Raw genomic sequence first — 24,807 nt, 5'->3', positions numbered from 1 at the left:
AAGCCGCGATATCAATTAATATTCATGTGATGTGTAATTTTACTTGTACGACCGGTAATAATAGACCTTTCTAACGGGATCTCTTTTCCATTGGACGTGATTAACGTTTTAGCCGTTCTTTTAGCATTGTCGAGGTATTATTGTCAGTACTTAAGCAAAACTCACGACGCAGACATTCGCGAAGTATGAAACAGTATTAGTAAAAGGGGCATTCCGCCGCGTTCGAGCTACAGAAAACCTAGCGATTCCCTCTCGAAAGTTAGACACACAACGAGAGAACGACGCAACAATATTCCCAGCAGTATTTCATCGAAACACCGCAGGGGGTAACGGTAATGCGATCGCAACGTTTAATTAAAACCGTCGTTTTGCGTAACGGATGATTTGCGTATCGCGTATCCGCGAGGACCGACGTTAACGTTTCTCTCATCGACGTCGATTTTTTCGCTTTCAGTTGCTTTTCCTCGTTCGTTCAAATCATCGTTGGCGGGCGAGCCGTACGCGTTCTTTTCTCCAGCGGTGACGGTGACTCGCGCCCTCCATATCGATTTGTTCTTCTTGTTCTCTTCCCTTTCTTCTTCTTCTTCCGGAGGAAACGCGCGTCGTAAATTTACCGACGTAAGAGCTACCAGGCGACGCGGGGCTAAAAATCCGGGAGAAAATGACAAAATGAGAGGATAGAACCGTTCGACGTTTTGATTATGCCTTTCTTTCCTTTCCTTTCCTTTTCTCCTTCTCGCGAGAAGCGAGTACGAAGTCAATTGTCCATAATCAGCGCGCGACGAAACGCGCGCGCCTTTCGACTACAGTCAATCGAGATCGTCGATGCGTTACTATTAAGTCAGGGCGAGATCAGCCGAGCTATTTACTACTACACTCACACGCGTACGCTGCGGTGGACACACACGAGTGCACGTACATGTACACGTACAGCTATACAATCATACTCGTATACATTGTATATGCGGAGAGAGAGAGAGAGAGAGATAAAGAGGGGGAAGGGAATTAATAATAGCAAACATTATACAGAAAGCGAGGGAGAGAGAGAGTGAGAGAAAGAGGGGGTGGGGGGGGGGAGAGAAAACGTTAAATAAAAAATTTTATCGTCGCCAGGTAAGTCGACAGTAGTTTCGCGAGGTGTAGCTAAGATAAAAGTTTAAGTAAGAGAAAAAAAAAACCTATGGATATTCCCGACGGGCCGCGTGCCGCGTCGATCTTCCTATATCGATTCGATCGGGAAAGAACCGCGAGAGCAGCCTTGTGACCGGCGGAAAGTTGGAGCTTTCGAACAAAAGAGTCGCGAATGAGACTCGAATGAAACCGCGCGGCGAAAATGCGGCCGAGTTTTGCGAGTCGATCGCGGGACCTCGTTCTTTCGCTTCCGCACATCGACGACGGCGGCGAGTCCTCGAGTCACGGATCTTCCGTGGAGAATCGAGCGCGCGTCGACTCGGTCGCTTAATTGATTTCCGTTGATACTTAAGAGGAGTAAACGCTCACGCGGGGATCGAAAGGGAGAGGCACACGCCGTGATGTCCGATTTCGGAGGCGCGCACCGTCGTTTCTCGGCGACCCCCGGTGAACTTTCATACGATGAATCTTGGCCTCGCCGCCGAGAGCGACGCGAGATCGATCGAGGGGATCGGATCTTTCATTCCGGAATCGTCCGCTCACGGGATTTCTTCCGACTGATCCCGCCGATGTTGAACTCGCCGATGTTGGCCGCACCTTCGCCGTATCGCGAGATATCGCCGGGAAATTGTCGTCGAGGGCGATCGACATAGATTCAAAGGATCGGGAGAAGAAGCGAGAGAGAGAGAGAGAGAGAGAGAGAGAGAGAGAGAGAGAGAGAGAGAGAGGTTGTTTGGAGAGATGGAGAAACTCGGAAGCTATTGTTTTGATGTTGCTCACACGTAACGTTAAGTGAATATTTTATCTGCTGCAAGAAGTATTTTCTCCAATTGTTGCGCTATGTACAGTGACGGCGAGTATCGCGGCGAGATGTTCGCGCGGTTCATGCCTGTATAATAAATTCTATGTCCTGTTTTCTGGGTATAATTTGCTCGCATTCACGTGAGTCAATGGAATACCACGAAGTTCCCTTTGAGACCGCGCACGGGTTAATGAAATTAGCTTTTCAGGGAGAAGCGAAAGTAACTTATTTTCATAAAGTTCAGCTCTCGGAGAATTTTCGCCGAGCGAGCCGACGCAACAATTTGCGAGGGGAGGAATGGGACGAGGGAGAGGAAGAAAAATGGGTGGAAGGGAATAGCGAAAGAGAGAACAGAGAGAGAGAGAGAGAGAGAGAGACGCAACTTCGATGCAACCGCGAGCGAATTCGCATTTGCGACTGATCGCAATAAAAAAATCGTTAGGGGAACATCGCGGCGAGCTCACAGGTACAAATAATACGTATATCCCGCGCAGACAGGTTGCAAGCGAATACTCTGAGATGTCTTCTGATTTTTAAGTGCACATGCTGTGTGAAACACAAGTATCAATCCGCGAAGAGTGTGCGAGCGTGGCGAGTTCGCGACGTTACGTTACTATGCATCATCCTGCCGCCGTAATCGGCCACGTTTTCCACCGTTGGTAGCGGCGCAGCGAGTGCAAATATCGGAAGAAGGGAGAGGGTTGAGAATATATATATATAGAGAGGGGAGGGGGAGAGAGAGGGGGGGCCCGAACCCGGGTGATGGGCGGATAGTAAGTAGAAAAATGAAAACAAAAAAAAACAAATAAAACAAAATACGCGCGCGACGAGGATCGGAGGGTGTCGATCATCCGAGCTTCGAAGTCAATGCGTTTGACGTCTAGAAAACGAGTGTGTTATATATAAATATATGATCATTATAAATACATATTAAAATTTAGATTTATATATATATATATATAAATATATATATATATATATGTAAAAGAGAATGTTATGTATAGAGGAAGATGAACGACAACGGCGGGGCGTGAAGAGAGACGACGCAGATATCAATTACGATTACTATTATCATTATTATGTCATGATCATTATTATTATTATTATTATTATTATTATTATTACAATTATTATGTCGTTGTCATTATGTTATTGTCGAACGAGCGACGTAGATCGGTATCGACGGATCATAGTGACACTTTTCGTGGTCGCTGCCGTTTTCGTTATTTTAGCTTACCGCTTACGCCGTTATCGCGATAAGTGCGGCCTCAGTATCGCGAGACGCTTGACATGCGCACGAGAAGCGACTGTAGTTGCAATTGCATCGACCGGCTGCAAGTCGTGCTTTAACAAGCTGCACCGAGTCAGGTTGACGACGACGACGACGACGACGACGACGACGACGACGACGACGACGACGACGACGACGACGACAACGACAACGACGACAACGACAACGATGATGATATACCGGTCGCGAGCGACGAAAGCTCATCGTAATCCTCAGGATTTGTTCAGCCCTGGTAACGAATTGAAGGACACGAGGTGTCTCTACGACGAGGCTCTCGGATCGTCCGCGAAGATGCTGCTGCAGCTGGATCCTTGGCAACTACAGCCGACGCTCGTCTTTAGGCGTGTTTAGGAGCAAATCAGGCCAGTAAAAGCAGATGACGGCTGACGGGTTCGGCAGTTTGGCGAGAGAGAACGAGCGCATCCGGCGAGTCGGTCGTTGTGTTCGCCGGGGAAAAGGAGGAAGACGGTGAAACGTTGCCCCCGAAAATCGCCAGCTGTTTTACTTAAATTAGTACTTGTGCCGCGCTCGAGCATCCGTCGAGAGGAGAGGAATCCGACGCCGGGCCTTAAGCGGAATCGAGCGCGGCAATTTTCTCGTCCTGTGTGAATCGTTTCGTCTGAGAGAGAAAAATTCTGTAAACGTAATTCAAGTGATTAAATGTGTAATTCGTTCTCTAACTGGTGCAGTGTTGTACGCAGCGGTTGTCGCATAGCAGCGTTGTAGTAATTACTTCATCCTTATCATCGAGCATTGTCGTTGCATCTTTACGTCCGACTAGGTTGGCCCGTCTACTTACATTCCGGCGGGGCCGGAGCCCCGCGCTTGTTTTCAAGGCACTTCACTTAGGCACCGTTCTCATCGAGGTAGAGCGCGAAAGTTCGCGAGGCGTCGCGACGACGACTCCCGCTCGAGTGAGTGAGCGATGCGTCGAGGCGGCTTCGCCGGCTTGTCTCCGGGCGGACGGTGAGAGCGATTTCGCGGATATCTCGAGGGTGTTCGCGCATCGAGCGTCTCTTCGGCGACGCGCGTCGTCGGCCGAGCTGCACGAGACGAAGATCCTCTTCTCGTTTCATCGTCGCGACAACCGCGCGGTCCCTCGCCGCGTGGCTCCAACGTGCTCGGGTAACCGAGACCACTCGACTGGGAAGGCACCATGCACCGTGATCCTCGACGAAGCTCACCGCGCCTTATACTTGTAATATTACTTTACGTTGACGAAAGAGTGCAAACGCGAGTGTTTCCGCTAGCGCGACGAGTGACGATGGCGGCGATGGCGACGACGATACTGAGTTTCGTTATCGTTATCCTTAGTGTCGATTATAACACGCGTACTACTCCGTTGTATTGTCCGACAACATCCTGCATTATTTTGTAAAGAAGAATAAAAATATCTTGACAAACGCAAGAACTCCGACGCGACTCCATCATTTCAGCTTCTTCTCTTTTTTTATTTCTTGCTCATATATCGCGCGTAGACGCGCACACACACGCAGCTCTCTCTCTCTCTCTCTCTCTCTCTCGAGAGAGAGAGAGAGAGAGAGAGAGAGCCAATGTCAGTGATCGCTCGATCCCTCGGGAAGCAAAAGCGACGTGAGTTACATCCTGAGAAACACTTGAAACGAGCGCGTTTCCAGCGGAAAGTCAGCGTTCATGTCTTCTCGTTGTTTTCGAGGTTCAGAGTAGAGAGCACGATGGATCGCATTTTTGACGCTGCCGTGTTTACAGGACGTTGTAGGTGACGTAGCGAAGGGACGCCGGCGATATGTATCGGAAGAAAGTCGAATACGACGAACTCAACGGGAGGATCACGTTGAACGGCGCGATCAAGGTGTTCGCGACGTCAGCTTGTCCGCTCGAACCCTGCGACGACGTTTGTTTCTCCTCCGGCGCTGCGGCTGTCTTCGTCGAATTCGCTGCGCCCTTCAGGGCTGTTCCCGCTGGTGTGATCGTGCCGGAAACGTCTGCGAAAAAAAGACGGACGATTATTACCCCCGGCTTACCAAGCTTCTCGCTCGCGCGGACTCGTTTCTCTCCGGGGTTACTCGCTAATTGGCAGCAATTTGCCGACTCGACTCGCCAATGAGAGACTAATTTGCGCTCTATCGACGAACAACTCCGCGAACCGCTCGCGATGTCTGGCAGGCCGGCCTCAGACGGTCCTCGGCCCCCGGAAGTATAGCGGCCTTCGAAGGACGGCGAACGCGGAGAAACGATCCTTCGTTAAATGATTCTTCTTTCGTCGCCGATGCGCGCGCGAGGGATAGTTGAGTGTCTTCCGATTCGAAAGAGTTCTTTCGAAAGTATTGCATTTACGGTCTCTCTTCGAGCCGAGAGCACGTTGGATTCCTTTTGCGAGAAATGCGGATGCAAAAGTTGAAACACTTCGGCTGTGCGATTCGACGTCTCGCGCAAATTGCTGCGGAGCGAGGAGTAAAGGGCGCGCGAGTTACAATCACGGTGACCTTGAGCGATCGATGATTCCGGTATGACGGAAGGCTCGATCTCGTGGTTTCCATGGGAGATCCGAAATACCGGCACCGCGTGTTGCTGCGCTGCCTGAGATAGCAGCACGTGAGAGGAGATTATTGGAATCGCCGGGATGTTTGCGCCGTCGCTGATCCTCTGCGTCACCTTTCCTTTGAATTCCTATTGATCATTTTTCGGAGTTTCACGTCTCAGTACATTTTACATTTGCAACGAATTCAAATTTTGATAAATTTAAATAAAAAAAGTCTTAATAATTTAAACAGAATTTAATTAAAAAAATGGTTAATAAATTTTTAAATTTAAATTTATATTAATATTTTTCATTAAATTCGTTAAATTTTACAGACACTGAGCGAAAGTAAAAGAAACTAAACCACTAAACATTTTGACTACTTCAGTGGGAGTACATCGCGTTCGAATCAGTAATTCCATGAATGTTAAATACAATTTAAGGACGAGAAAATTCTTTCGAGCGAGTGAAAATCCTCCGGAGGGACAGGAGCATAAAGTTCTTAAAGAATGAAAAACGCGTTGAAATCGGAAAATTCGCAAATAAGAAACAGAGAAACGTGCCTCACGAATGTGCTTGTTCTCATTCTCCCGATCGGCATCGCTCCTGGAGGCAACCGCTTGCAGGCTCTCGCCGTTATCCTTGTCGGGACCAACGTTCGCTGCGTTGTCCGATGCTCTCTGCTTCTCCTGCTCTTTCGTCGTGCTTCCCACCGATTCAACTTCCGATTGTTTCCGCGGCTCGTCCATGTTCACATCGGCCTGCGTCCCTTCGATCTTCCTCGCGTTCTCCGGATTCCCCTCGTGGCTCTGCGCGTCCACCCTCTTGCTCGCCATTTCCAGAGCCTGAAGGTGCGCTGTGCGCGCGGCCATCACCTCCGGCGTGTCCTGGACCGGCAGCGGCGCCTGCGGCAGATTCGTGGCGATCACTCGGAATCCGTTCTCGCCGTCGGCGACATACTGCGCGGTCTGGATGACACCGGTCGCGTCGACGTAGCTGTAAGCGCCTCTGGTCGCGCCGTTGGCCGTCCTGACCTCCGACCTCGCCGAGCCCGGCGCGCTGTAGCCGAAACTATATTGACCCAGGCTGTCTTGGTAGCCGAGGAATACCGGCGGCCTGGCATAGCCGGTCGCGATCAGGCAGCAGACAAGGACGAGCTGGAAATATGCGGCGATCGGAGACGCGCTTAGAGAGATCGAGTCAAGCCGAGTCGACGACGTTCCATCCGAGTCGAATTGCATCGAGTCGATGCTCGAAACTCGGCTTTTAATCGACAACACGATTATTAACAGTTGGCAGTGCTCAGGAGACAGTGTTATCGCGAGTAATTTTAAACTACGGCAGAACAAAGATGTGTAGGCTGTTGCGGTTCGCGCGATCTGTCGATTTCGCGCGAGACACGTCGGGCGTTTAATGTTACAGATTAGTATCGCCGGATGATGTTACAGAGAGGCGAAGCGGTTCGCTCGTCTAGTCGCGAGGATAATTCTCACGGCTAGACCGACGGCGCGAGATCACCGTTGCGAGAGAGGGCCGGCGCGGCAACGGAGTACTCTTCCCTACGCGAGGAGCTGTCGCGAGGAGGTGCCAGCACTTACGGATGCGATCTTCCTCATGGCGATCGTATCGACGATACTCGCGGTATATCCGCGTTATATTCGACACGCCGGCCAGGACACTTTATATACGCCGGTGCCGGTGGTGTGCAACCACGCCCTGGCGGCGTGCCTTGCTCCTCTTCTTCCTCTTCCTCCGAGCCCGGGCGAATTCGCGAAGCCGCGAGGGCCGCCGCCCTCGAAGACGAGCCAAACTGGTCACGCGAGTGTCTTCGAGGTCGCGACGGAGATCGGAATCCGGCTTTCGCGGCGTTTCCACCGAGAGCGGGCTTTTTTCCGGGCCGGGGTCCGCCCGGCGATGCCCTAATACGTCGAGCGCTTCAAGGTCGCGCGCGCGCGATATCGGCGCTGTAACGTCGCGCTGCGTCGTCGCGATACGCCGTTGGCGATCTTTATCGCAGGGGGTTGTCGCGGGCTCGCGGACTTTATGCGCGCTAATTTATCGCCCGATTAACTCGGCCGCTCGCGAGACGCCCTTACGTAGACCCTTACGTAGTCAAGAGCTCCACCCGCCCCGACGCGGCGATCTCCCGCGCACGGTCTCCCGAGGCCGCAAGGGCTCTGCGGGACCGGTTGCGGAATCGCGAATGGCGGCTCTTACACGAGAATCGCCGCTGAGATATGGGAGATTGCGCCGTGTCCACGATCGTCGCATTTGCATTCCGCCGCATGCGAGCGCGACGTTGGCTTCGGATGAAAGGGACTGGTATATGTGCTCGCGTATGCGTGAGTCGGGAGAGTTATGCCTGTACACATGCTGAACTATTGTTCACACGTATGATTTATTTCTGCTGAAGTCCGGATACATGAGGGACATACATATTGAGGGTCGACTGTCGAATAATATGTCGTTGCGCGCGCGCGCGCGCGCGCGTCGAGCCTGGTCGTAGGTGGAACGTGGTCATCAGCGGCCGGTAGCGGAGCAGGTTCATTCGTCCGGGAGGAGGTGGACCCTCCGGTCGTGTCTCCCACGAGCGTGCACCGCGTCCCCGAGATCAGTAGACCAACCTGCCGTAAGCGAGAGCCGGACCAGCCACCGCCAGAGCGTCCACCGTCTTCACGTCGTTCTGAACGACGTTCAGACGATTGCCGATGCCCGCGACTTCCTGCGAGTCCGCCGGAAACCTGCCCTCGGACTCAACCGGCAGCAGAGCGGTGACGACGACGCCGTTGCTGAGCATCAGCGGCACCACCGCGCCCCCGCCGTCAACAATCCGCGTGAAGGCGTCGCCAGACCTCACGACCTCACTGGCCAGGTTGATGTTTCCAGCCTCCGGGATCCTGGCGTCGGCGTCGGCCGCGATCAGGCTGTCGTCAGGGACCTCCGACGAGTCTGAGCCGCCGGCAGCTCCGGACCTCGCGGCCTCGTTCGCCAGGTTCAAGCGCTCGTTCACGTGCGCAGCCGCGTGCGCCGCTTTCGCGGCCGCGACCTCCGCGGTGTCCACCACCCTGCCGTCAGCGCCGAGGGGCGCGGGCGACGTTAAGGTAGACTGTCGCGATCGCAGGGTAGCCTGCAGCTGCGAGCGCGGGCTTTCGTCCGCCGCGAGGTTCGTCCTGCCGTCGTCGAGCACACGCTGCTGCTGCTGCTGCTGCTGCTGCTGCTGCCTCCCGACTTCCTGCACGTCCAGCGGTCCTCCGTTGTTCCCGGCGATTTGTCCTGAGGGTGTCAGGCTCGCGTACGTCAACGGTAGAGGCAGGAACGCCGGCTTGGCCGAAGCCAGGCTCGTCAGGGCGAGCAACGCGACCGCCAAGAGCTTCATCTCGCAGCTGTACATCCTCCTCTTCGGTTTCCTCTTCGTTCGGTCGGGCAACCGGAAGTACGGCGGTGGCTCCTTTGCGACGGTTATACGACTACGACGATATCAGCGCGACGTCGCTAGGGTGCACTCCATGCGAGCACTGGCCTGCACGTCGTCGACACACGGTCGCCTTTATAGTCCTGCTGGATCACGTAATAGGACAATCGATAGGACAATCGTGGGAGAGGGCGCGAGGGAGAGATCATAGAGCCGGCGAGCCGCTCTATGACGACGAAAAGCTGTGCGGTCGGCCGCATCCTTTTCGCCGTTCGGAGTACAAGGCAAGCGAGTGTCTGTAAAGCGAGAGCTTACCGACGGCGAGTGAGCGGCGGGAGGCTAGAAAATGGGACGGCGCGGGATGAAACGGAGAGGGATTTTCTTTCCGTCTTTCTTACGAGGCCGGGAAGACACACGATCCCGTTTCCAATTTCTCCGCTAGATCGGCCGTGATCTAGAAGGCCGCCAGTAGTCGCGCACGGCGTCGCGACGGCGAAGGCTGCGCCGATCGCGTAATCAGCGCGCGCTGCAGCGAGCGCATTGTCGTTTTTGTCCGGTTAAGTAAGAACAAGCGTGTTCGCGAGCCGCGTTGCTTAATCCTCGATCAGCGGAATCGATTCTTCTTGGGTCGCCGGGACGATCGTCGATCGCCGATCCGTCGTCTCTCGAATTCCGACAGTTTCGAGGAGAAGAGCAACGGGACTCGAGTGTCTCTCTTCTCTTGAAGAGGGGATCGATTTCGTCGATCGGCTCAACGTAGCAGTCGCAATCGTGAAAATGCAGCTGAACCTTGGATGTCGCAAATTTTCAAGGAAATGACGAAACTCCCGTCGGAAGGTCCGCGCCGAAGGAGGAATTTTGCATTACCGGTTGCCTCGGTGAAACTCGCGGGGAGCGGGTAAGAGAGAGACAGAGAGACAGAGAGACAGAGAGAGAGAGAGAGAGAGAGAGAGAGAGAGAGAGAGACCAAAAAACAGATCGGCCACTAATGAGCGACGTCGCAAGAGCGAGCGCGACGAATCGGCCGGCGTTGATCGCCTTTTACGACAGAGCCCGATCGAATTAGCCGCGGGCCGGATTTAGGCGAGCGTGGCATAAAGCGCCGACAAAGGCCGGGCGATCCGCGATTACGCGAACGGGAGCGAGAAGAGAGGCCAATGTCAGGTACGTCGATTCTTATTGGGCAGTGCGGACACACGGGCGACGGACACATCCTGGTAGCGCGGCGCGCGTTCGGCACGGGACCTTTTTTCCCACGGGGTATATAAGGCCCCGGCGAACAGGGTGATGCACGACACATAATCCGAGTACCTTGGCGAGTACTGATCTTCGGCAGCGCTAAGGAGCCAAGCGATTTCGCTCGAGACATCATGCAGGTCCTGGTGAGTATCGAGAGTATCCTCGGCCGAGGAATCCGAGTCGCACGGCGCGCGGCGATCGTCGGGAGCGATCCTTCCGCGAGCCTCGACCTCGACCTCGTATCGTCGCTCGAGAAGCTGCGACTCGATGAAGCTTTCTGCCCGCGCAGACACCTGCGCGCGATAAGCACGCTTATCTCAAACGGAACACCTCCGACCTAACTCGCCGACTAACTCCGCGAGTCGGCCGGAGATTTGACTTGACGGAGTCGACGGAGTGTGATCAGAGCTCCGTCGACTCGCCTCTGTGTAATCGACGAGGCCAAGCCTCGGAGGTGAAACCTCGTCGGCGGGGCGTTCAACTGGAACAAACGTCTCGGGATGCATGCATGGTAGAATGCGAGTGAGACGCTCTTCATTCTTTTCCAGGTTATTCTGTCCGCCGTGTTGGCTTGCGCCTTCGCTCGCCCCGGCGTCCTTCTGAACGCGCCGGCGGCGGCCACTCTGACGCATATCGCGCCGTTGGCTTACGCCAAGCTGGTGCCGGGTGCCCCGATCGGGCTGGACGGCCGAGTGGTGGACACCCCGGAAGTCGCACTGGCCAAGGCCGAGCACGCGGCCGCTCACATCAACCAGAAGATCGATCTGGCCAAGGAAACGGTCAAGTCGACCGATTACCACGTGATCGCTTACGAAGCACCGGCTGCCGTGGTGGCGACCGAGGAGCATCTGGTGCAACCGGTTGCGCTGGCGACGAAACTGGTCCCCGGTGCGCCGATCGGGCTCGACGGGCGCGTTGTCGACACGCCGGAAGTGGCCCTCGCCAAGGCGGAGCATGCCGCAGCGCACGTGAACGAGAGGCTCGGCCATGAGGCCACGAAACTGGCCGCCTCCCATCAGCTCTTGCCGCTCGTCGTCTCGGCTTACGCCACGCCGGTCATTCATTCCTACGTCCACTGAATTCGGCAATTCGAAATAACGAGGCCCGCTGTATCGTTCGCTCGATGGTGTAAATAAATCCGCTGAAGCGCGAGCTCGTGGCGCAAATCCTTGCGACTGTTTTATTGCGACATTGGCCCTCGAATCGTGAGATTTTTATATATATATATATATATATATATATATAAATACATATATAAAAACATATTGTGTGAGAACACACAAGATGTTTTATACGCGCAAAAAATTGTACTACGATTGTTCGCGCACCTTACGAAGCTATGTGCGTGTCTTTTTCATACTTTTTTCACACTCACGCTATATCCGTTGCTTTTATTACGGATCTTCAAATTTGTATAAAGGCGACACAGCCGTAATTCTCAGCCGTGACTAATAAAATGACTTACTGAAACCGCATTTTCTCTGGGGATGCACATTGTAACGTAATTCTGTAAGCGGTCTTGCAGGCGCACTCTGCTTCATATCCGCGATGCGTCTGCGACTACTCGGAAGGCCGCTGCGCTCCCACATTGCCAAAAAACGACGCGGTCTCGTTGCAATACGATCAGTGATACGATCAGAAGCGGAAGCGACGTCGACGATAAGGAAAATGACGACGATGACGACAACGACGACGACGACGACAACGACGACGACGACGACGATGATGGGCTCTCATTGCGTACGATTTTCGGGCGTTCCCCGCGCCGTTGGCTTTCCAGGTCACGCCAGGTCTACGCAACACTGGCGGGGAACCGCCGTCGCGTGCAATCGACGGCTTTTTCAGCGACGGATTGTCGCTGAAAAAAGAAACGTCGTCGCGGCTGTCTCGCGTCGCACACACGCGCGATTACCGGCCGATTACGCGACTTCGTTTCGCGACGTTGAACCGCGCGCGCTTGCGACACTTGCCCAATTCCAAAGGACAAGAATCTGGCCTATTCGATTCGCCGCGGCTTTCGCGTATTTAGGCGTTTCTTGCGGCAAGGCGGCCGACATTGAGAGAGCGGCGCTCTCTATCACTTTTACACGACGTGTCGCTGTTCCTCGCTCGGCGAGCGTGCAAAACTCAGGGGGTTGGCCGAGAGCTGACCGATGCAGATTGACAAGTCGCGCGTAGTAAATTAACGACGGACGTTAATGAGCGAAAACGACGAGGAAAGGCGCGGTCGCGATAACGGTGACGCGTCACCTTGCCTGTTCGCGCGCGTTCGCATTCGCACACTCCGCAGCGTGGGCTTATATGTCGTGTGGTGTCAAAGGTGTGGTGTCACACCTCTCGCACGCATTGCGTCCGTATCCGCTTAACTCGCGTCCGATATGTAGCGTATTTCTTTGCGAAGGACACCGAGATCCTCGCGCTGCCGACACGTCTCGCTGATAAAGTCTAAAGCGATCCCTTGCTACGAGCTACGTGCGCCATCATTTATCGCGATCTCTTCGACGTCGAATCAATTCAGATCACCACCTTCCTTGAAATTTATGCGTCGAGTAGCAGGAGAAATTGCAAAACGCAATCTGCAGCTGCAACTTCGCCGTCCGAAACATTCGCGAGGCGAGTACCGGGCTCCGGGAGGGGAACATACGGAGGGGAAGAAATCAACTTCGATATCGTACGATGGCGCGCACATGCCCGTTGAAATTTATCGCACGGGTCACGAAGGTCCGAATACGCCATAAACGCGTCAGCGAGGCGGTGCACCGTTGCGGCGTTGTGAGAATGCATTCCCGATGCAGATCGTCCTTCGGCTTCGTCGGTGAGTCCTTCGTTTGCTCAGCCGGCTGCTGAGCCGGTACACGCCTTTGTTGTTTCTCAACGTCGACGGCTAGTCTGTCAGCGACGTCATTTAAGCGGGATCGTTTGTGGCTGACAAAGACACTCACGATTACGCCCCCCCCCTCCCCTTCGATTTCGACGCGCTTCGAATATATCGCAGTGTGTGATGTGAAAGCAATATCAACGGTGTGAAAGAAATGCTTCCTTACACGTCCTCGACCGCAAGTTTGAGGACTGAAGTACCCTCTCTCGTGTATACTTTGGAGCAAGGGAGATAGAGCGAGAAATGACAAAGACACTCGCTCGATTTCGACGCGCTTCGACAACATGTCTGTCAGCAGAGTCTTCAGCAATATGAGAGAAATATTGTTTTACATGTGCGAGTCTGAGAGCTGCGGCGCGGCACCCTCTTTTACATCCTGAAGTACAAGAGGTGTTTTAATAGCCCCGAGGCACGTTGCGATATTTATCCCAGATGTTGTTAAGTTTTCAAGAATGCTCTCGCTTCTGAATTTCAGATTCAACAGCATAAATTAATCGCAATCTAGATCAGTCGCGAATGGGAACACCGTGAGCTCCCCCCGTTACGCTTCCGGCCGCGGCGTCGGAGCGTCCAAATGTCAAGGTCGCCGATGGCGAAGAAAGAGACACGAGGGAGGAGGCCGCCTACCCTTTTCCAATTGACGCGCGAACTTCCCGGGCCAACGGGTTAGCCGATCACCTCTGGACTCCCTCCAGAGAGTCGCCGGCGATTGGCCCACGTGGGAGGGGACGAATGAACGCGACTATAAATGGTACGAACCGGCCGTTCTCCAGGAACACAAAACGCCGAACCGACGACCGGGCATCTCACTTCTGGTACGAGCGAGTACTGACGTAGGACAGCAGCGCTCTTACTCAGTCGAGAAGAAGAAGAAGAAGAAGAAGAAGGAGAAGGAGAAGAAGCGGGAGACCGGCCAAGAGCACACGCCCCTGGACTTCGTCATGAGAGGCCTGGTGAGTGATCCCGGAGGGATCCGCGAGATCCACGCGGACAAAGAAAAGTGAAAGGGCGTTGTTGGGGCAGGTCGCGAGCGGCCGCCCACCGAGAGAGAGAGAGAGAGAGAGAGAGAGAGAGAGAGAGAGAGAGAGATGCGGAAGATCACGGGACTGCTGCCTTCTCACTGCTGGCTTCTATCTTTCCTTTGTAGATTCTCCTGCTCGCTACAGCGGCGAGCTGTCGTGCCGGCTACATCGCTCCGCCGTCGTACGGCAACCCCTTGCTGCACTCTCAGCCCCAGCAAGTCGCACCGAGCTATGCGCCACCGGCTCCGGTCGGCGAGGACGGCAATGTCATCGATACGCCGGAAGTGGCACAGGCGAAGGCCGCGCACTTTGCCGAATTCGCGAGAGCAGCCGCTCGAGCAGCTGTGAGCGAGGAGAAAGAGCGGCAGCAGGAGCAGCAACATGGTTACAACCCGCATATCTCGTCGTCAACGCACATCTACCCGGCGACTCAGCCAACCGCAGTGCCCTACCTCAGGCAGACCAATTACCAGCAGCCCACACCGACCTATCAGACGGTGAATCACGTGCCGACGTCCATCTACAACCCGGCGAGCTACCACCAGCAGCCGCAGCGGTACGAAGCCCGAGCCAACTTTGTGGGCCAGAAGAACTACGCGCTGCCGTCGAAGACCACCACCTTCGTGCCGGCGCCGTTGGGCGAGGACGGCACGGTCGTGGACACGCCGGAAGTGGCGGCTCTCAAGGCTGCCAGACTGGCCGAGCTCGCCGAGGCCGAGGCGCGAGCTTACAAGCACGCGAGCACGCAGCAGTACAATCCGGAGGAGGACCAGGGTCAAGGTGAGTTGTCCGGGCGGAGGGTTCATGGTTCGCCGACGAGAAAGAATTATTTATGATTATATACGAATTTTGTCTTTGTAAACATGTAAAATTATATATATATATATATATGTAAATATGTATGTCCACATTGATCAAAATGCTGTTGTACAGATAGAATAAATTTGAGTAAGGTGGCCATAATATAACATTATTATTTCGAATAGTATATGCGCATAAAATACTGCAAATATCAATTATCTTTGAGACTTTGAGAACTAAAAACGTACCGTTTTGCAATTATCGGAGAAATTACTATATACAATTTATAGCCATCTTAGCGGAGCTTGCCATTTGCTGTGTAGATGCACAGAGAAAAATGTAAGGAGAAAAATATTTCGCATGAACTTGAATAGAATTCTGATATTTTCAATTGGAATTTCTGAATCGCTCGTATTTCGCCAGAAAATTTGTTCATCCCACCAAACTCCAGGTCTAATTTTCTCCGGGTCTAATATACCAAAGAAAAAAGCAATGGCGGCGATTACGTGATAGAATAACAGAGAAAGAATCGGCTTTGATAAAATTGAAGTCCAGTTTTTTTTATCACGAAATCCATCCAAACTTTTGCGCTCATTCGATACAATTAAAGTTATTGTTTATGTTTAAAGGAGCCCGTGATGTGTGCAAACGGTAATATAATTGAACGGAACAATTTCTTCTTCCCGTTTAACAGCGTTCTCTCTTCACTGTGGACTGCGGACCGATGTATTATTTCATGTGATGTGATTATATGTATATTATGCATGACCAGAGGCAGGTAGAAGCAACATCTTTGAGAAACCCATCAAAACTTTCGCACTCACTCGATGTACAATGTAATCTTTTTGATTGGATCGAGTGCGTGGATCGATAAAGCGTGATTAAATTTTTACCGAGATAAAATTCGCGCGGCAAAGGCGGGCGGCTGACATTGTCGGATGGACATTGCCGTAGGTGATCCTTCGCGTGCTGTTTCAGGTTACCCGGCGGCCGGACCAGCCCCTATCAACTACCTGGGGCCCGGCGCTGCGAGAAGCCCGTACTACGGAGTCCAGTCTTACGCGAATTACCAGCCCCATCATTATCGTCCCCAGCACCTCGTAGGAAACTACTGATCCTCACGGATCGGTCGGCCGCCGACACTGTCCGGACACTGTACATACTCTAGATGAATAAATTGCTTTCCTTCCTTTTCTACGCGAATCACACCGCGGTGCATTGTTTCTCACTACGCCGACGACATTTGTACGCCTCTTCTATGATTCTCGGCTGATTGTGATACATAAAGACTGCTGAGAGAAAGATTCAGTGGAAGGATCAACCGTGTCGACTCCTCTTGTCCTCCTGATCCTCTTCGCCTGTCAAATTTATTGTCTCGTTTTGTACGATATATATACATGTGACTATTTTATAATAAATAAATAAATAAATAAATTGAATTACACGAAATTAGCCAAGTTCTGTGAGAGTTTCGTTGCACGAGAGCGACATCGGGAATTCCACGCACGCTTGGTGATCGGTGTTCGTGAAGTAACGCAGCGATGAATATTTCTGATTTCTTATTGTTATGTGTAACGCGAAATAGCCGATTAAGCTGCAAATGGGATTTTACTCACGCCGTGGTCCGTTTCTTAACTTAACACGGCGTGTAATTAATTTCGAACGTTGCGAGAGGAATGTTCTCCCCGTTGCGTTGTATCCGTGAAAATATTAATTCACAGCTGGGAACGCGCATCAGATGCACACTGATATCAAATTAATCAGCGGTTTCTCGCGGTACATTAGAACCTCGTGAGTTTTCCTCTCACCAAGTCCCTCCTTTGCGAAATCAACAGCAAAATTAGACACTTGCATTAGGATAAGAAAAGAAAATGAAATCGATCGCGAAAGCATTCGAAGCCGTCGCACAGACTCGCGCGAGCGGGAAAGGGAAAGATTCGCGAGAAGACGGACTTTCGCGACGCGGGACTTATCGCGAAAGAAATTGCCGCGATTCGTGACGAAACCGGCTTGTGTCTTAATTCCCGATAAAAATCGGAGGAGTGCGAATGGAACGATCGGATCGTCGTGCGACTCCGCGATTAGGAAAGCTTTGCGTTTTGCGGCGGGACGTAATACCTCGTAACGATCGTCTCGTACGATTGCGGTCGATGCGCACGCAGTTTTGCGCAAGCCGAGAAAAAGCAAGCGAAATGCTTGAGGCAACGCACACGGCCAAACATTGTGCCTATTGTGCCGAATTACAAGTTATTATTCACATGGATGTAGAAAAAAGGTTGACTGCGAAATATATAAATATATACAATTTTATTGTTCCTGCTGAATCTCTCGCGGTCTCTCGCAAATATCACGCGCGCGCGCGGCAGGAAGCGCTGCGATTGCCAATCGCGACTGGGAAATCTGGGATCTTCGCGGAGAGTACCGCGTAAAATTCTATCGAAACATAGTCGTCTCGCGTTACAATTGTGGATCTTGCCACATAGGTCACCGGAGTGCGAGAGAAGTAACGAATGAGAAAGAGGGAGAGAGAGAGAGAGAGAGAGAGAGAGAGAGAGAGAGAGAGAGAGAGAGAGCGGAATAATAGCTTCGCTCCCTCCCGGGAACAAAGTCGAGCATCGTGATTCGACATACCGCTGCCGGCGGAAAGGTCAGGAATCGTAACTCGTTTGTAACGCGCAAGTGCTGCGCGACGGCGGCCGCGGCGGTGCGACCGATAAAATTGCGGACGAATCGACATCGGCATTCTTTTCTTCTTTGTTGCCCTTTTTTGCCGGGCACTCGATTACTCCGGGCACTCGCCGTGGCGAATGGTGGCTAGGAAACCGCGCGCAAGAACGGAAAGGAGAGACCTTGCCGCCGAAACTTCCCCGGCGCGGCGGAGAAATCGATTTTAGATACGAGACAACTCGTGCAACCCCGGCGAACATCCTGCAACGCGCAATTGCATTACGCTTAATCGACGTCGGCTCGCGAAAAGATGCGAATCGGGCGTGCACGCATGAGAAGGGTGCCGCTCGAACGGAACGGAGGACCCCGCGCGGCGGATTCTGCGCGCGGAGGGCCGCGCTATCGAGATGTGACCCAACTCGTTCCGGAGATTATGTATTATGGGAGACCCCATTCCGCGTGCGCGAACATTTGCGCAACAATCGATCGCCTGGCGATCGAGTAGGCCAGCCGAGTCGTATCTCTCACGTTACAGCGCGCGCGCGCGCGCGCGCGGATCGCCGCCGATTCGCCATAACGGGGGCAAGATCAAATGATTTTCTCCCCCGCGCTGCCCCACTGACCTCCAATTCAACTGATCCGCCCGATATCGTCCGCGATTATCATCGGGAACGATCGCTCGACGCGACGCGACGCGACGAGTCGACGAGGCGAGCCAAGAACCGAACACGACGGCTCGCAATCTTGCGGAAAATTAATTTCTATCGTTGCCGTGCGCTGCGCGCGATACAAGGCTTGGAGAAAAAGAAAAGCCGGTAAATACTCTCCGAGGAAAATCATTCCGCGCACAAGGAGTTGAGTTTCCCTCGCGTATTTTATAGAAGGCGACAGGGTAGCAGTTTCTTCGGGCGGGATGATGCGCGATAGAGGAAGAGGACCACCTTGAAGGGACCGGCGGTCCCACCGGCGGTAATCTATGATCCAGGCCGGTCGTCCGTGAATCGCGCGTGTTTTACAACCGCAGAAAAGTTCACTCGAAAGAATGCACGTTGCACTGCCGCGTTGCGGTGAGGTGGGTGGTTGCGTGGAAAGTGAGGTAAAGTCGAAGGGGCGGGGCGGAGTGGCTCGCATCCTTATCGAATGGATGCGCGCGCAAATAATACAACCAAGTGTACATACATCTTCTTGTTGTCCTAATTTGTGCGTATTTAGTGCGAAAACATGAGAGAGCCTGATAAACCGACAGTCAGATTTTCACTCGATTCGTAGGAATATTTCTGCACGAGATGTAGCGAGATGGAGCGTATAAAGTGAGGCGTGTTCAAGCTCGCCTCCGTTTCTAATATTAATTGCAATCGTTCAATTATATTATAATTGATAAAATAATATTAATAATATATATTAATTAATTATATAAATTATTTATACCTCGCGTTTGTACTTGAAATCGATGCCGAGCGTCTAAGACTCACCTTATATCCGAGGGAATGTATCGCGTAAGGTCGCGTGTGTCATCAGAGCTAATAGCGATTAAAGATTTTTTTGCAATGGACCCTGCTGACCACGATGATGGTCTCGTGGGGTAACATGCGATCCTATATAAAAGCACGACGCGCTGGTCGCTTTGACGTATTCATAACTGAGGAAGCCAGCAGTGTCGTAGACGATCGTTACGACAACGACAACGACAACGACAACGACAACGACGACGACGACGACGCAGTTATGAGGTTACTCGTAAGTGCGATGTTACGAAGAAGAAAAGCTACCGGGAGAGAACGCGACTGACGTCGCGGTGGCGGCGTACTCTTCTAACGTCTGGTGATTTTCAGCTACTCCTGAGCGCGACGAGCCTGGCAATCGGCAAATCCCAGTTGATATCATCGTACAACTACCATGGACCATGGGCGCCTCTTTCCAGCGACGGCACGGTCGTAGACACACCCGAGGTCAACCAAGCGAAAGCCGCGCATTTGGCCACATATGCAGCTACAGCTGCCAAACTCGCGGACAGCCGAAACGAAATGTCGTCAACCACGAGATCGGCCACAACGACCGAAGAACCGTCGAGAGACGCCGTCATTGTAACAACTCGAGAGATGACGGGTGTGACCCTTGTGACGCAACCGCCTGACAATCAAGGCTCCACGGCGCCTCTTGGGCAGGATGGACAGGTGGTCGACACGCCGGAGGTAAGACGTCGGCGATAAGAGGAAAGCGCGATTTCAAAGGCCGAACAGAGAGCCTTTGCCGGCTCTCTCGACTCAATCGAACCCTGCCGGGACGAGCCTCTTCGAGTCTCGACTCGAAGAAGATAGACTCCGTCGAAATTCTCAACTTGACAATCGAGTTTTACCTTTGCCTCACCGATACCGGCCGATAATTTGCCTTACGTGTTACCGGCCGTTCCGGTAGGATTAATTGACCCAGAAATTATACGAGGCATCGAGTGTCGAGCTGATAATGGTCTCGAGTTAATGGCAGCTTCGCTGTATGCATGTATGGGGGGGGGGATCAATTTTCAAGGTCGCCGTGGCCAAGGCCAAGCACCTGGTGACACACGCACGCGCGGCTGCGACGGCAAGTGCGGGCTACGAATTGGACGCCCACGGGCACGCATACGGCAATCTGCTCTATCTGACGCCGCTCCGCTTGGTACCGCCGATCGCTTATCAGGGGCCACCTGCTCCGCTGAGCCCGGACGGACAGGTCGTCGACACGCCGGAAGTGACGGTGGCCCGCGCGGCTCACGCGAAGGCTCACGCGCGCGCCGTCGCGCTCACAGCCAACTGCGACATTTACTGTTGATCGAGTTTATCGCGACCGATATTCTCCGATATTTGATATCAATTAATGTTATTGCACTCGATGATAATTGCTGTGTCTATCGTATCATTGTACTTGTATTTATCGCGCTTAATGTATCCGATGCGTATTTATTGTATTTATTGTATTTAATATGAATTAATTTTATCGTATTTAATAATAACTACCGATCGACAGGCAGGAGTTAAGTTACTCCTAGTTGAGCACTCGCGCCCACCGAGCGACGGAAGTGAAGATAAAGAGTTCTCCTCTCGCAGAAACTGAATTCTGCCTCAAGGTTCAGGCGCGATCCGTCACGGTGACGTTGACTGTTCGTTGAAAGAGAGAAGAGAAAGAGGCGCCGACAGAGTCCCGATTTCGGCTCCGGCGGCGCAAAAAGAAATTGATTGACTTGCGAGGGCTTGACGAGGGGAACCGGCTCTCGCGCGCAAACGCGAGCCGATACCAGGCGCGTTGTTCCGTACGAGCTCCTAGGCGAGCTTGCGCCACCAGCAAGGACGCGATTAATCATGCCTGACGAAGTGTGCAACGACGCACGTGCTCTCGCGGAAGCGAGATTTAAATAACGGTACGCGCGGACAATAACACGTGAGACAAGACAGAGATTGAGAGATCCGGCAATGTCTCGAGGAAGAACCGGATTCCAGGATCGACACACGCACGGATACTGGAACGTCGATCTAAATATTCCCCCGAGCCCAATCTCCTCCAGATTTTCGAATTTACTCCCGCTCTTTCCGACTTAGCTTCCTGCTAAGCTGAGACTTTTGCAAGGAACATTCCAGCGTTTCTCCGCGAAAGCGAAGTCGTCAGACGGATGTCGAAGGATGTCGAGCGGGCCGGTGACTTCAATTCCATCGCTGGGTATCTCATACACAGTATATATATATATATATTTTTTTCTTTTTCATCGTATACAACACGCCGGATACAAGTAGTCGCGCGTGACATGAGGAAGTGCACGAAATGCAGCGCTTGAAATGCGGGAGGGAAGTGCTCTATCGGTCGGTCGGTCGGGAGTCGAATCAGCGAGAGCGCGTCGCTCGAGGTAGTTGAGACGTCGCGACGGCGTCTACGTCGCCGCACACACATTACATGCAATTTTAGGTTTCGCGATCGCGAGCACGCGGGTAACGCTAACGACGTAATATACAGCGAGCGGGATATGATATACGGATATAGATATAATTCTCACGTGGTCCCCGAGCGTGAATAACCGTTCGATTGCATCGCTCTGTCTGGCGATCGGCCTGTCAGTCGCCGTCACTACTACATCTTACAGCAGCCGCTGGATTATATCGCCGCCAAACTTCGTTGCTTCGCTCGGGCGACGCAATCGAAAGGATTCACTTGGCGCCCGACCACGTTTCTCCAACGAAACTCTTGCCGGTTTAGTCTTCCAATCGTGAGGTAGCTGGAGAACACCGGAGAGGACCGCGCGTGATCCAGCGAGGTCGATCGATCGATCGATCGACCGGTCGATCGGTCGATCGCTGGAACATGGACGTCCCTCCGATGAGAGGAAGCGCGTTTCTCGAGTCGCCTTGATCCGGTCGTTTCTCTCTCGGCGAGCGGTCGACGTTCGCTTTTTTAATAGTAGTTGCGAGCGGGACCCTCCCAGGTGGGATTGTAGGCAGCATTGTTCCAGGACGGGTCGTAGGCGCCAGCTGGATCAACTGGACCGGCCGGCACGCGCTGCGCTTCCGCATTGTAGAGAGAGAAATGGACGGCCTTGGCTTGCTGAACCTCGGGTGTGTCGACCACGCGACCGTCCGCACCCAGTGGAGCCGGTGGTCCGCTGTTCGATCGAACGTCAATGTAGCACGCAACGCCGCGGGGGAAGAGAGATTGACATTATAGCGAGGCGTTCATATTTATGATCGAGTTGTCAAATTTGCAGCGCTAAACAGCACGGAGCAAGGTCGAGCGAGGTCGAGTGAGCAATGAACGAATCGAACGGCGGATTTCAGAATCACAAGAATCGGCAATTTTAATCCCTTCGACGAAAATGCGTTCGGGTCGTTAATCAATTATCAATTCAGCCGATCTCTCTCTCTCTCTCTCTTCTGTAAGAAAAATCTGTCACGCGAGTTCCCAAAGAGGAGATTCCAAAATGGAGGAGCAACGAAAAAGACCCGAAGACCGGATATTAATTTCAAAAAGCACTTGGCCGAATGAATATTTTCACACTTGGGAACCATCGAAGAGCAAGCGCGATCTCGACGAGCCGGCTGCGTCGAGATGCCAGAACGAACGAGAGCTACCTCGGAGGAATTCCAATTAGGCGCTAAGTAGGCGGGATAAACGAGACAATGAGATGATAACGAGCGCAGGAGACCAACCTGTAACGCGAGATGTAATTCCCAGAGGCGTAAGGCCCGTCGGGCCCGACGTAAGAGGCCGGTCCCTTGGGTGCGCGCGCGTTAGCCTCCGCCAGAGCGTTCAGGTGAGCAGCCTTGAGTTGAGCGACTTCCGGGGTGTCGACCACGCGGCCATCGGGACCCAAGGGTGCGGGGGAGGCGTGGGGTGCGTAGGCCGGTCCTCCGTACCACTGTGGAGCCGCCAGAGTGGCGCTCGACATGCAGGCGAAGACGAGGATCTGCGGTACAACATCGAGATAATCAGCGAGGATATCGTTGTTTCAAACCGTCACTCGGCGATCCAGCGAAAAGCTAGCGGAATTTCTCACACTCTCGCCTCTCGTCAGTTTTTTTTTTTCCCCCCAACGCGAGCAAAGCAACGAAACAGCGAAATCTGCGCGATATCTTCGACAAGCTCTGCTTGTCCCCCAAAACGGACGGATCAGTTAATCCAATTAAGTCGAGGATACAAGAAACCGCCGATCAGGCCGATAGACAGCGATATGAATGGAGGTTCCCGACAAATTGGCGAAGATATGTCCGATGGGGATTGATAGCAGGTTATGGATTACGTTAGTCCCCTCTCGGATAATTAATCTGAAGATGACGAGGACGAGCTGGCGAACGGTACTTCTCTCGGACGCGGCACTTCACAGCACTCCGGCCGAGCTCTCCCGTGTGCGTGTACTCACGAGGTGTCCGATCATCGCGGCTAGTCCTGCTCGAAGCTAAGGTATCCCGTTGCTTAGATGTCGCGGCACGTGCGTTTAGATCCGCATTACGTCCGCCGTGGACGCGCGTGCTACAATTTATAGGGATACAGGCGCCCGCATCTCGGGCGTGTTGCGCCCCACTTGGCCGCGGCCGAGCACAACCACACCCAGGAGGAAAATGCTCTCCTTAAGGCCCTACCCCGTAACATTTACCGTGCGTGTAACAATGACACCCGGTGTCCCGCGTAACCTCGCGTCGCCGATAAAAGTGCGCCTCCGAACTATGCGCGACCGTTAAACGCGCCCCGCGCGTCATCGCGCGAATGCATTTTGCAGTGGCTTTCGTCGCCAAGCTGACGCGGGCTCGTCGCTAACGAGCTCGTCCTCTGAAAATAATGAAAAAGGTGCTGCTTCTGAAAGCAGCGTGTTTCAGTAGTCCCGAAAATGTCGGTAGACTGGCAGCGATGAAGGTCGGGACGCATTCGCGCAGCATCATCGATATGACGACGTCTCGATGTTCGTCAATGTTAGTTATGAGGAAAAAGAGCAACATTATCCATCTAAAAGAGAGAGAGAGAGAGAGAGAGAGAGAGAGCGTCTGAGAGCGACATTAAAATTATAGAAAAAATGACCACACAATCGTAATTAGTGCACAAAATGTAGAACATTTTATTTCTTTTATAAAATTATTTTTATAAAATTATTTTTATAAAATTATAGTCGCTCCTGACGTCAACTTCTTGTGGTTCTGGCGAAGAAACAACAGGTAGCAATAGGCATATAATTTTATTATTATTGACATTACAGAGATACTTGCTTGAAAAACGGTCTTCTTGACTACAATCGCGCTTCAACCGCGATTAGAAACTACGAGCTAGAAATATCCGACATTTTTTCTCCTAGTCTGTGCACTCTTTCCCGCCAAAATTATAAATTATCTGTTTGTATTTTTATTTCACGTAGATGCCTTTTCGATAGATTTAGGGAATAATGTTTTCCCTGAAATTCTTCCGCTTCTTTATTGAGGGGACTGGAGGGTCAGATTGCTGAAAAATCGTGCTTGCTTTTGATAATATTTTGCGACGAACTGAATAAGTGTGTAAGAATGAAGATTTTAGGTATATTTATGCAACATACGAAGAGTAGAAAAATTTTATTTGTTAAC

The 24,807-nt window shown here is 52.6% G+C and overlaps 5 protein-coding genes across 5 annotated transcripts; 3 read left to right on the top strand and 2 right to left on the bottom strand.

The window, feature by feature from the left end:
* Positions 1-4,690: 4,690 nt before the first annotated feature.
* On the bottom strand, positions 4,691-8,132 carry LOC105189257 (uncharacterized). The gene is made up of 3 exons (XM_025299553.1): positions 6,288-8,132; positions 5,690-5,873; positions 4,691-5,188 (listed from the first exon to the last, which is right to left on the bottom strand). Exons 1-3 carry the CDS (start codon positions 6,963-6,965, stop codon positions 4,947-4,949), a joined length of 1,104 nt encoding a protein of 367 aa, XP_025155338.1. The 5' UTR covers positions 6,966-8,132; the 3' UTR covers positions 4,691-4,946.
* Positions 8,133-8,194: 62 nt separating this feature from the next.
* LOC105189225 (uncharacterized) lies at positions 8,195-23,804 on the bottom strand. The gene is made up of 4 exons (XM_025299548.1): positions 23,622-23,804; positions 22,912-23,168; positions 22,163-22,367; positions 8,195-9,196 (listed from the first exon to the last, which is right to left on the bottom strand). The coding sequence occupies exons 1-4, from the start codon at positions 23,634-23,636 to the stop codon at positions 8,336-8,338; spliced, it is 1,338 nt and encodes a 445-aa protein (XP_025155333.1). The 5' UTR covers positions 23,637-23,804; the 3' UTR covers positions 8,195-8,335.
* Positions 10,129-11,860, top strand: LOC109504425 (cuticle protein 18.7). The gene is made up of 2 exons (XM_019844231.2): positions 10,129-10,518; positions 10,924-11,860. Exons 1-2 carry the CDS (start codon positions 10,507-10,509, stop codon positions 11,452-11,454), a joined length of 543 nt encoding a protein of 180 aa, XP_019699790.1. The 5' UTR covers positions 10,129-10,506; the 3' UTR covers positions 11,455-11,860.
* On the top strand, positions 13,898-16,517 carry LOC105189256 (uncharacterized). Its single transcript, XM_019844229.2, has 3 exons — positions 13,898-14,206; positions 14,401-15,055; positions 16,055-16,517. Exons 1-3 carry the CDS (start codon positions 14,195-14,197, stop codon positions 16,189-16,191), a joined length of 804 nt encoding a protein of 267 aa, XP_019699788.1. The 5' UTR covers positions 13,898-14,194; the 3' UTR covers positions 16,192-16,517.
* LOC109504424 (cuticle protein 18.7-like) lies at positions 19,208-20,755 on the top strand. Its single transcript, XM_019844230.2, has 3 exons — positions 19,208-19,480; positions 19,576-19,935; positions 20,270-20,755. The coding sequence occupies exons 1-3, from the start codon at positions 19,310-19,312 to the stop codon at positions 20,549-20,551; spliced, it is 813 nt and encodes a 270-aa protein (XP_019699789.2). The 5' UTR covers positions 19,208-19,309; the 3' UTR covers positions 20,552-20,755.
* Positions 23,805-24,807: the final 1,003 nt, after the last annotated feature.

This window comes from Harpegnathos saltator, unplaced genomic scaffold, assembly GCF_003227715.2.
Source record: "Harpegnathos saltator strain DR-91 unplaced genomic scaffold, Hsal_v8.6 scaffold283, whole genome shotgun sequence".
Classification (NCBI taxonomy): domain Eukaryota; kingdom Metazoa; phylum Arthropoda; class Insecta; order Hymenoptera; family Formicidae; genus Harpegnathos; species Harpegnathos saltator.
The sequence above is the reverse complement of the archived record's forward strand: the minus strand, read 5'-3'. Positions and strand labels throughout refer to the sequence as shown.

Excerpts from the sequence above, each read along its gene's own strand:
- LOC105189257 (XM_025299553.1), bottom strand. The coding sequence starts at position 6,965 with ATGCAATTCGACTCGGATGGAACGTCGTCGACTCGGCTTGACTCGATC. Across the intron at positions 5,874-6,287 it reads AGAACAAGCACATTCGTGAG|GAATTCAAAGGAAAGGTGAC; the intron begins GCACGTTTCTCT and ends AATGATCAATAG. Across the intron at positions 5,189-5,689 it reads GGAATCATCGATCGCTCAAG|ACGTTTCCGGCACGATCACA; the intron begins GTCACCGTGATT and ends TTTTTTTCGCAG.
- LOC105189256 (XM_019844229.2), top strand. Across the intron at positions 15,056-16,054 it reads GGAGGAGGACCAGGGTCAAG|GTTACCCGGCGGCCGGACCA; the intron begins GTGAGTTGTCCG and ends GTGCTGTTTCAG.
- LOC109504424 (XM_019844230.2), top strand. The coding sequence starts at position 19,310 with ATGATGGTCTCGTGGGGTAACATGCGATCCTATATAAAAGCACGACGC. Across the intron at positions 19,481-19,575 it reads ACGCAGTTATGAGGTTACTC|CTACTCCTGAGCGCGACGAG; the intron begins GTAAGTGCGATG and ends GGTGATTTTCAG. Across the intron at positions 19,936-20,269 it reads AGGTGGTCGACACGCCGGAG|GTCGCCGTGGCCAAGGCCAA; the intron begins GTAAGACGTCGG and ends TCAATTTTCAAG.
- LOC105189225 (XM_025299548.1), bottom strand. Across the intron at positions 22,368-22,911 it reads AATTACATCTCGCGTTACAG|CGGACCACCGGCTCCACTGG; the intron begins GTTGGTCTCCTG and ends TCGATCGAACAG. Across the intron at positions 9,197-22,162 it reads GTCCCGCTCGCAACTACTAT|CGTAGTCGTATAACCGTCGC; the intron begins TAAAAAAGCGAA and ends CGCTGATATCGT.